The following is an 11,539-nucleotide window of genomic DNA, read 5'->3' on the forward strand; positions in this document are numbered from 1 at the left end:
TCAAGTTATGAGCATGATACATGTGAAATTTGCGAATAGCTTTGTCTAAATAATGTTTAAATAGATCGATAATTATGTGATTTGTTTTATGCACTTCATTGCCGCGACCCCATCATCCTCTCTATCAGGTGCCGGAGCCGTCGCAAGCGCGGCATTTTCCCACACGGTCCAGATCGTCTCTTCCCGGCTCATCCTCAACCCTCAACCTCCTCCTCCTCTCGTCCCGTGTGCGAGGAAGAGCTCGGGGCTTTGCCCTTGCCCTTACCCCTTCCCCCGCCCCTCGCCTTGCTCTTGACCCGGCTCCTGCCCCTTGTAGCGGGCTCCGCCTCATTGGGAGTCTCACGAATCGGTGATAGCCCCAATTCCGCTCCCAGCTCCTCAAAAGAGAATGTCTCGATGCCGGCGTACTGAGTCTCCGGAACAGTACTAGGGGAATCAGCGGCCAACAAATCAATATATGGGCGATAGACAGATTCCCTGGGCGTCCTCGGGCTCCTGTGCTGCATCGACCCACCCACCGACATATTTGGCGGCGTACCGCCCATCCCCACTGCACCGGGCATCATCCCACCCACCCCCGCCATATTTGGCGGCATACCGCCCATCCCCGCTGCCCCTGGCATCATCCCACCCATCCCCGCCATATTTGGCGGCATACCGCCCATCCCCGCTGCCCCTGGCATCATCCCACCCATCTGACTCATCCACTGGTACATATTGTAGAACATTTGGGGAGTCATCCCCGGCATCCCCGCCATGGGATTCACCCCTGCAAATTGGGGATTCATCCCCGCAAAGTTTCCCTCCGATCCGGTGGGAATCGTGGGTGTGTTTCCCCCGCTCGTGGTGGGGGAGTTCCTATTGTTCTTCATTGTAGTAGAAATGAAATTTGTAGATTTAGAGAGAGAAACTTGTCAATACAAGTGGTGTGAATGAAATGAAGTTGGGGAGTCCTATGTATAGAGTTTTTTTTTTTTTAAATTAAAAAATCGGACGTCAAACCAGGGACGTCCGACCTTCGCCACAGTGGCGGACGTCCGGTCGGACGTCGACGCCAGGGGCGAGGCCATCGGACGGCCATTTGGGACGGGCGCGGGCGGACGTCCGGTAGGACGTCGGCGACGGGACCGGGACGTCCGCCATTGGAGACACTCTTAGTAAAAAAAAATGGAATATGTTCTCTTTCCCAAAAACAATTTAATCTTAGGATATAGCAAAAGCCTCTTCCCCTACATCTCGCATAATAAACCAATGATGGGGAAATAAAAGACTAAAAAGAATCATATCATTTTCATTTCTTTATTGATTACATTCTCACGATGTGATGAAATGATCCATGAATTGCCACTACAAAAAAAAGAATCTATTCGCACCACATGTTGACTTATAAATCTAAAATAGGGACCCTGAAAGAAAAGTAAAAAGCGAATATGTAAAAAATTTGCTAGCAAAATATCAAATTATAACCTTTACCATTTTTTAATTTACAAGCATTTATTCTTTTGACTAAAGCAAACAAATGAAGGTTCCATCTTGTTCTTGGACAAGGTTGCTGGTTTTTTAATTTCTTGCCTTAAAATCGATGTCATATATGTGCACAAACGAGTTGACTTATTCCGGTATATTTGCACATTATTAAATTAACACAAAGTAGCTAACACAGATTAAATATTTTATTTTGGTCATATAGTAGTTGACAAGTGAAATGTATAACATCATGCTCTGTCATCACTTACCTCTATAATTGTATATATAGTCCATCATATTGTACGTGTATAAATATATTCTATGGGGCCATTCGGTTAGGACTAATTAGGAGATTCCAAAGATAGATTAGATAATCACGAATAATGGCAGATCCAATAAATTATTTAGATGAAGCAGAATTAAGTGAACAAATTACAGTGAACATATTGCACAAAGAATGAATTTTTTTACATTAACGAAATAACTTCATAATAATTCATGTTCCCAATTCAAACGAGATACACTTCTTTCATCTCAATAACCTTACTTTCCGACAAAAACATGGAAAGTACTCTGATCTTTTAGAGCATTCACAATGGAGGGCCTCCCATCGCCCCATCATTGTGGAAAAGGGGCTGTCGTGCGCCCCCTCCCTCTCTCCCCCATATTGCCGATGTATCGGCCCTCGTCGCTGAGAAGGGCCTTACGATCGGCCCTCCATTGTGGAGGAAGGGCCGCCGGTCGGCCCTCTCACCTAATTTTTTTTTATTCCATATCTTTCACTATAAATACAACCTCTCATTCTTCACTTCTCCACACCAACATCTTATATTCTCTCTATTTGAATACATTTTCTCTCTCTATTAAATTTAATCAATATCTTCCGGTAGCGATCCGACGACGAAGACATAAACCGAGTGGTGCAGCGCGTACTTGCGTATTAATTTGATAACATATTAAATGTAGAAGTGCTAAAAAATTTAAATAAAACGGGTGATGATGTGGAAATGAAATGGAATGAGAGGGCCCTTCTATTACCTTGAGATAGGCCATTTGAACAAACGCTGATGTGGAATGAGAGGGCCATATGGGAGGGCCCTTCCATGGTGAATGCTCTATCTTACATTTAAGTCCCCATCAATCTTGTTTTCTTGGAAAAGTTCATGAAGTATATATTTCTTCTTATTATCTTTATTATTTGTACTTTTTAGGGATATTATAGTCCTGTGCACAGGCTTATTAAAACTTGTTTGGATGTAAAGCAAAGTAATTATCTTTGATATAGTAATAGGAAACAGACAGACTCCCGATTCCCAAGAATTGTTTAGAGAAAAGAATAAAACGCGTAGACCTAATTTCTCAGCATGCGTGATCGCATTCACATTTGGGAAATTCCCTTGTTGACTTGGTCTAATTTCTCTTTAAATGCGTTTATATTTTTAAATGATAAAACAAATTCTAACTCAATCTATTGCTTGCTAAATTATGCTGGTGTAATTTCTCTTTAAACGCGTTTATATTTTTAAATGATAAAACAAATTCTAACTCACTCTATTGCTTGCTAAATTATGCTACTACAAAGTAATATGTTACATTATCTTATGTGAATATATACAACTGATGCATATTTAGCCTTTTTAATGTTCTATATATTGAGTTGATTCTAAGGTATTTGTATATTATTTCTCATGCTAACTATTCGAATAACGTTTATACTTAAAAATGTTTTCCCAATATTACACTGGTATCATAAAATAAGATGTCATCTTATGAGAAATAAAAAAGAATATAAACAATTCGAGTATTAAAATTCATTGTTTGTAGGAACGTATTAAAATTAAAAAAAATATTCCCTCTATCTCATAAAGATGACTCATTTTCCTTTTTAGTTTGTCTCACCCAAGATGATTCATTACTTAAAATGGAAATACATTTATCTCTATTTTATCTCTCTTACTTTACGCTCTTCTCTCAATACACAAAATAAAGTTACATAAAATCTCGTGCTGCCCAAGGAATGAGTCATCTTCCTTGGGACGGAGCCGTCCCATTGAAGATGATCCAATTTCCTTTTTAGTTTGTCTCAACCAAAATGACTCATTACTAAAAATAGAAATACCTTTTATCTCTATTTTATTCCCTCTTTTTTACTTTACTCTTCAACTTAAGAAACAAAATAAGGCTGCATAAAATCTCGTACTGCCCAAGAAAGGGGTCATTTTCATTGAAATGTAGGAAGTACTAGTAGTATGATTTAAATTACTAATTATACAATATGAAAGGTAGTGTGCAAAATACTAGTAGTATTAATCAATACTCCATAATATTTTGTGAATTTATTATTTTGAAAAATGTGTATTTCATAATCAAACAATTAATACTCTATATATTTTATTTAAAAAATGTGTATCTCATCCTAACAACACAGTAGAATGTAATACATGCATCATAGTCATATTCACACATATCATGTTGTATTTTTGCGAGGGAAATTGGAAAAAATGATACTAGTGTTAATTGTTCAAGTATGAAGGTGAAATACGACTCTGGTAAGTGTAGACTATAGTGATTTGGAGACTCGAGCGTTGACTTTCTTGAGTAGGTAACTAAAAATTTGATGAAAATGAAGTATACAAATGTACCCTACTAGTCCTACAACTTAGAATTTTTATTGGCTCGACCTATTATTTAATATTATCATCTAATTATGCAAAAGCAAGCAAAACAATAGGATTATGCAACCCTGGTCGGATTTATATAGAACTATCAAAGTAGCATACGACTTTAGTGCATTTCCAAATAGCTTCTTGTGTGTTGGAAGACCTATGAAATCAAGCAATTATTTAGATGAAGTTGAAGTCAGAAGAAAGTTGCATGCGGGAACAATTAGGGTGTGACTTGTGAGTATTTAATTTTGTTTTCAGTTAAATTTTTTGGCCTAAATCAAATTGAACAAAAAGCATAAATTTGTGACAACCAGAATCGAAACGAATTATTCAAGAAATTGAATTCGAAAACCCAAAATTTTAACTACAAAAATCGATCCAAACTTGAAAAGAAAATGTACTATTACACAAATATATATCCCAAAAATCCAAAATTTGAAATCCAAACTATAAAATTCAAAATTGTACAAATATATTTCAAAAAAAAAACTGAAAATAAATTTTCTATAATTAACATGTTCAAACAACTACGATCTTTATAAAGTCTAAAATATCATTACATTTATTAATACTATAAACCAACACAAATGAGTTTTTTAATACGAGTATAGGATATATTCATACTCCATCATTCCCAAAAAAATATACAATTTTTGGATTGGACACAGATTTTAATATACAATTAGTAATGTAAGACAGATGTAGAAAGAAAAAGTAACTAAAATATTGTTAGGGGAGAATGGGTCCCACCTCATTAGAGAGAAAAGAGTTTCCAAAATTAAAAAATGCATATTCTTGTGGGACGGACTAAAAAGAAAAACAATGCATATTTTTATGGGATGAAACACATATTTAGTTTTTCAGTTTTTATAGTATATCTTAATCGAATCGAATCGAATCGAAAAATAAAATATTTGCTAAAAATAAACATACGTGAAACGGAAAACCAAAACAACTAAACCAAACTCAAAATTTCTATATGATTCAGATCAAGTATTCAATTTTTTGGTATTTTGCTTATCACTAGGAACACTCAACAGTATAATCATGTTGTGCTCTAAATGGTTAGACTGGAGTTGTCAAACAGTGTGAAAACTAATACCCCCTTCGTCCCACGATAAGAGTCATATTTTGCCATTTTATTTGTCCCACATTAAAAGATCACACCTCATTTTTACCATAAATAGTAAGTATGTTCTACCTTTCACTAACTCACTTCACTCATATTTTATTATAAAAACTAATTAAAAAATATGGGTCTCATCTCATATTCCACTAACTTTTTCAAACTACTATTCTTTACCTTTCTTAAAATCTGTAACACAATAAGAATGACTCCTATTATGAGACGAATGGAGTAATATATATAAAAATAAAATTATAATATTTTTTACCTTTCTTAAAATCTGTAACACAATAAGAATGACTCCTATTATGAGACGAATGGAGTAATATATATAAAAATAAAATTATAGTACCTAGTAACTTTTTTTCACTTATTTTTCTTCAAAAATCTTAAAAACCCAACACCGAATTAAAATGAGCGTATGAGTTTTCATTATCATGCCAGTGGTTGACTTAGTTATAATATCGGATGGACCTGATCGTTGAATATTTCTTGATTTGATGTATAGCATTATCGTATCATACTTGGTCGTTGAGTAATAATTTTAGTTGGAGTAATTATTAGATTTACTTCTACACCTCAATTCTTAGGGCATGTTCAGTTTATCAGATATGACTAGATTTGGGTTCATATCTGATCAAATTCTGTTGTTCAGTTTGTGTGTTAAATTTCTGGCAGGCCCAAGATATGGGGCTCAGCCCGTAACTGTTCATCAGAAATGCTCTTGAAATAAATCTTGGCAAATGGGTGGTTTTTAATTCTTGGGAGCCCAGAATTGAGGGACTTGAACACCTAAAAGACATTTTTGCCCCCAAATTTTTAGATTCCCCTCCAAATCGAGAATTTCAGCACACCTTACGGCGGCGGTGGCGGGGTAGTTTCTCACCGCGGCAGTGGCGGGGATGGGAAATCCGATGACCAGAGATGCATACCGGTACACCGCCGTTGGTTTCTGATACCGTGGCGGCGAATTTCTCTGAAAGTGCGGGGCAGCTGCTGCATAGGGCTTCAGAGGAGAAATCGAATGAAAAAAAAAACGGCTCTAATCTTCGATCCAGGTGAGCTTTAGGGCCAGAGCGAGGCAGCGGGCTCCGTTCAAGTTTCGTTTCCCCCATCTGTGCAGAGAAGCACCCGCGGAGGCGGCTACAACGGAGGAGGAAGTAGAGGTGGAAGCTGTAGATATGGAGGTAGCGGTAGCTACAGCGGAGGTGGTGGTGGCTATGGTGATGGAGGCGGTGCCTGTAAAATACCTAAAATTTGAGATGAAAATGACGGACTTATTATTTTTTTCGTTTGCCACAGCTTTAGGAGGTTGAAGGGTATGGCTCGGAATTATGAAAATATTTGGAGGTTTTTTTCGTCCTCTTGCTGGAAAAAAAGAACTATCACTTTTATTTATGGATATTAATTCATGGATACTGAACGCATGGATATAATTCAAAATAGGTGGGCCACACCATTTGAAATCTGGCCAAGAATTAAATCTGTGTATTTGCTAAAAGGGAAAGTGAACGAGTCCTTAATTTTTACTCGAAAAAATTAAAAATCTCAACTCAATTTTTTTTAGGATACTTGGTCATCATGTTTTTATATAATTTTTTTGTTGAACTTTTTACATGCATCTTATATGGACTCTAATTAACATGAGAAATGTGAGAAATGATCTGTCACATGTACATATAGTCAATATTTATCCATCACACTATAACTTGTTATCACGTTAATTTATGGAGTAGTGTCTTTGGACTTGGTCGTTATTATTACCTTACAATGATAATGTCTAGCAATATGGAGCTATGAAAATCAACTTGATTTGGAGAATATTGAGAGATTGGGGGATTTAATTACGGGTATGTGATTAAATACTAACTAAGTTACAGTAATAACTACGGAGTAATAACTAATGTCGATTTTGTATGATAAAAATATCAACACAAAGACATAAAAATTTATCAATATTCTTGTGTTGATAAACTTATATCTTTGTGTTGATTTTTAAATTTACATGTTGTATTGATATAATTATGCATTTGTGTTGACAATTTTAATACACAGAATTGAAAGTTACTATATTAGTTATTAACTAATTTGCAAACAACGCAACCTTTAATTACGACGCCTCAATTCTGATTTTTTAAGCGAAAGTTTATCACTCAAATATTTTTGAAGAGATTTGATGCTCGAATGACAATTTAATATTCTAATCTCCAATAAATGTTATTCAAAACAATGTACTAACGTATTAGTTACGCTAAGAAGACATTTAATTTAGTGAGAAAATAGATTATATAGATAATCGAGGATCATCATTATTTACTTTAATGAAATCATCAATTCTGAACGTGTTACAATTTTATGTTTTATTTAAATAAAAATTAATAAATTAGAAATTAGTCTAATTTTATTTTTATATAATATAATTATTTATTTTTAATTAAATCATCATTGAATTGTTGAATAAGTCGTTAAACAGGACGAAAAATAAATGATTATCGCAATTGTGAAATAATCGAATGCAGGTGAATTGGACTAGAATTTTATTATTTGAAATTTCAATTATAACCCTCTACATTGAACAAGTTATTTGAATTAGTTCACTTATTTTTTGGATTAAATTGAACTAGTGTCACACGAACGAGTATGATACAGATCCAATCTCTAAGGAGACTCGACCCGACCCGACTCAACCCACGCGCAGTAAAATGTGTGGTCTCCGCCAATGACATCGTGCTCCAACTCACACCAGCCAATTACAACCTGCCACGTAGGAGAGCTTCTCGTGTCAATTCAGTTAATCTCCACCTCGCCTCTGTACAAATTTCGGTCGCCATATCAATAGGCAAACACGGAATATTCTCGTACGTTCCACCGCAGCTAAGAAATAGGATAATCGCCGGAGAATTCGTACGGCGGCGATCTCACATTCGGCAATGGAGTCTCATGGCTCCAGACTCCGCCGCGTATTGCTCCTGGCATTTTGTATCTCCGGGATTTGGTCGGCTTATATTTATCAAGGCGTCCTGCAAGAAACTCTGTAGGCATTGCCATTTCATTTTTTATGCTTCGATTATTACTTTCTATATTTTCCATGACTAATTGTTTGCAAGAGAATAAGTAATTCCATTTCCAGGGGGGAAAGGTTCGATTAGATTGGTTCTAGTATGTTTGCATTTGGGGGCTTTCATGTTATTTTTATGGAGTTATTTAGCTCGTAGCATAGCATCATCACAATGTGCTTTGCTCGCTCATGCATTTTGTGTTCAAAATTATGTGATTTCTTATATAATTTGGGGCGTGTTTGATTTGAACTGGTGAATGTGTTGATTTAGGTCGACGAAGAGGTTCGGTCTTGATGGAAAGAGGTTTGAGCACTTGGCTTTCTTAAATCTTGCTCAAAGTGTGGTGTGCTTGATATGGTCATTTATGAGTAAGTTCATGAGTTACACCTTTGGCTGTCAATTTTGTTCTCTCCCTCTCTCATGGGACTTAATCGGCGGCGTTTTATCTCCGAGCAGTGATAATGATTTGGTCGGATGGTGGAAAGAGTGGTGCTCCATGGTGGAGCTACTGGAGTGCTGGCATTACTAATACAATTGGACCAGCCATGGGAATTGAAGCACTCAAGTACATTAGTTATCCCGCTCAGGCATGTTCCTGACTCCCAAAGTTCTTGTTTTGTGCATTGATGATAAGCTGGACATTGTCCCCTTTAAGGCGTTCACCTGTTCTACCACCCATCAATTTGCTTGTCGTTTTAAATATTTGCGAACTTGATGCATTCGCTTGTCGTTTTAAATATTTGCGAACTTGATGCATTCCATTGTGGTCATACTCTTGCAAAGTAGTCAATTTTTTAAAGTTGGATTTGTTTTCATTTTACAAAGTATGCTAATCTTAAGAAGAGTGCAATGTTATGTGATAATTGCGAGCTCACTGGCCGAATATCAATGTCATTGTGCTTATGAATTCCAGCATTTTTACGTGTTTGGGTCTGAAGTTTATGAATTACTAGATTTTTTAAAATAACAGTGAACTTTATCATGCTTGCAACACTTGTACCCAGCCAGTTAATAACAATTTCAATGGGCAACAGAGCCACATTATATATTTTTCTCTAAGTATTGTGGACTAATTTGGTGTGTTATCTGTAGGTTCTGGCAAAATCCTCAAAAATGATTCCAGGTGGGTCAGTTTCTCTTGATTGGATTGGCAAATCTCTATTTGATATTGATTCTAGCAATAATAGAAATTATTTAAGGAAACAAAAGTTTAAATGATAAAATAAGCTAAAATTCAGACCTGCATTTGCTCTCATTATGATTGAAAGCTCTACTTATTTCCATGAGTAGTTTAGTTAAGTACTTCACTCTTGTCATTAGATTGTAGTAATACTGAAACGTAGCTGATAGAAAAGTGGGATATATTTATCGAATATACCAGTAGAGATGGTAATTGGGTCAATATATTGTGTTTCATCCTGTATCTGGTGTTGATAATTTAAATTTTAAGGATGAAATGTAAAAGCTCAGATGTGTCTTTTTTTATGTGCAGTGATGCTGATGGGTGCACTAGTTTATGGGATCAAATATACCGTCCCTGAGTACGTTTGCTCACTTCTAGTTGCCGGTGGTGTATCGCTTTTTGCACTTTCTAAGGTGAGTGCCTGGTTGTATTTTATGCCTTTTTCTCATCATCAATCATCAACAACGCGGATTATATTTTCAAATAAGACTCATACTGAAAGAAAATATTTAATAATCTGTAAAGTGAACCAGTGCATGTCCATTGGAAGCAAGCTCAAATTGAAAAATCTACCAACTAGTTGCTTTATGTGCATTTTGTTGTTTTGTTCATCGTATGGGCAGTGAGGAATACATTTCTAGTTATACCTCATGAAACATAAGTGAACCTTATTGGCCAAGTTATGGCACCCTTTGTTCCTGAAGTGTTTCAATCCTATCCATGCAGACTAGCTCAAAGACAATTAGCAAATTAGCACACCCTAACGCCCCACTAGGATATGGGCTTTGTTTTCTGAACCTGGCTTTCGATGGATTCACTAATGCTACTCAAGATTCAATTACGGCCAGGTAAACACCAGCAGTCACATCTTCACTTTATGAAAAAAATCCTAGTACTACTATATAAAAAGCTGTTTATAAGTTCATATTGGTGCAATAGTGCTAGTGCTATCAAAATCTGAAGGCAATAATACTATATGCCCTTGTTCTCGTCATCCACAATCAGCTATCTATAAATATAAAACTTCCTCTAGAACAGATTCTATGGAACACTAATATAATGTTACTGGATTATATATTACTCAGCTGGCCATCTTACAGGTATTAATCTGGAGTCATTAACAGAAATCAACTGCTGTTATTCCAGGTATCCTAAAACAAACGCTTGGAACATGATGATGGGAATGAACTTATGGGGCACCATCTATAATCTGGTATTCATGTTCGGGTGGCCAGGTGCCATTGGCTACGACGCAGTTCAGTTCTGCCAGAAGAATCCAGAAGCAGCATGGGATATTTTTCTCTATTGTCTATGTGGTGCAGTAGGCCAAAATTTCATATTCCTAACCATCAGCCGGTTTGGCTCTTTGACCAACACCACGATAACCACAACCCGTAAGTTTGTGAGCATAGTTGTGTCTTCCCTGTTGAGCGGAAACCCCCTTTCTGAGAAGCAATGGACGAGTGTAGTCATGGTTTTCTCCGGATTATCGTACCAGATATACCTCAAATGGAAGAGGGCGCAGAGAATGCAGAAGAAGAGGAGGTCCACATAAACAACTCATGGATCATGTTACTATGATATGAGGCGATTTTGTTTCCTTTTTGAGTAGTGAGATATGTAGGGATTATTTCTTCCTTCTGATTAGATATTGTCAGAGCATAGGAAAGCCGAATTTACAAAATGTAATGTCAAACGCAATTCTTAGTCAACTTTTTATAAATTCAAACATTGTTTAGCAAATCGAAGAAGCACTTAAGTTTTGATGTGGTGGACCAGCAACACAATAATCCTATCCAACTACTAAAGTTGAGGTCCCTAGGCCCTCTAAATTAAGTGAAAAAAGTATGCGTCAAATGACTTGTTTGCCCCATCATACAGCAAGATGAAGCTCTGCGTTGATGATTAAACCAGTGGGTGTTCCAGTAATTTCAAAGGAAGAGTGGCTGCCAGTGAAAGCAAACTTTAACTTGTACAAGTTTCCCTCCATTAAACCAGTAAACTTTTGCTTTGTCGATCATCATCACACTTGTCCCTC

The 11,539-nt window shown here is 36.5% G+C and overlaps 1 protein-coding gene across 1 annotated transcript; it reads left to right on the forward strand.

Moving 5' to 3' along the window:
- Positions 1–8,065: 8,065 nt before the first annotated feature.
- On the forward strand, positions 8,066–11,244 carry LOC125205241 (UDP-galactose/UDP-glucose transporter 3-like). The gene is made up of 7 exons (XM_048104073.1): positions 8,066–8,293; positions 8,589–8,686; positions 8,775–8,905; positions 9,411–9,441; positions 9,811–9,914; positions 10,228–10,349; positions 10,648–11,244. The coding sequence occupies exons 1-7, from the start codon at positions 8,190–8,192 to the stop codon at positions 11,054–11,056; spliced, it is 999 nt and encodes a 332-aa protein (XP_047960030.1). The 5' UTR covers positions 8,066–8,189; the 3' UTR covers positions 11,057–11,244.
- Positions 11,245–11,539: the final 295 nt, after the last annotated feature.

This window comes from Salvia hispanica, chromosome 2 (assembly GCF_023119035.1).
Source record: "Salvia hispanica cultivar TCC Black 2014 chromosome 2, UniMelb_Shisp_WGS_1.0, whole genome shotgun sequence".
Classification (NCBI taxonomy): domain Eukaryota; kingdom Viridiplantae; phylum Streptophyta; class Magnoliopsida; order Lamiales; family Lamiaceae; genus Salvia; species Salvia hispanica.

What these genes read in the sequence shown, in the direction of transcription:
- LOC125205241 (XM_048104073.1), top strand. Translation starts at nt 8,190, where the DNA reads ATGGAGTCTCATGGCTCCAGACTCCGCCGCGTATTGCTCCTGGCATTT. An exon ending in ATCCTCAAAAATGATTCCAG is followed by an intron (nt 9,442 to 9,810) that starts GTGGGTCAGTTT and finishes TTTTATGTGCAG; the next exon opens with TGATGCTGATGGGTGCACTA. An exon ending in CAAGATTCAATTACGGCCAG is followed by an intron (nt 10,350 to 10,647) that starts GTAAACACCAGC and finishes CTGTTATTCCAG; the next exon opens with GTATCCTAAAACAAACGCTT.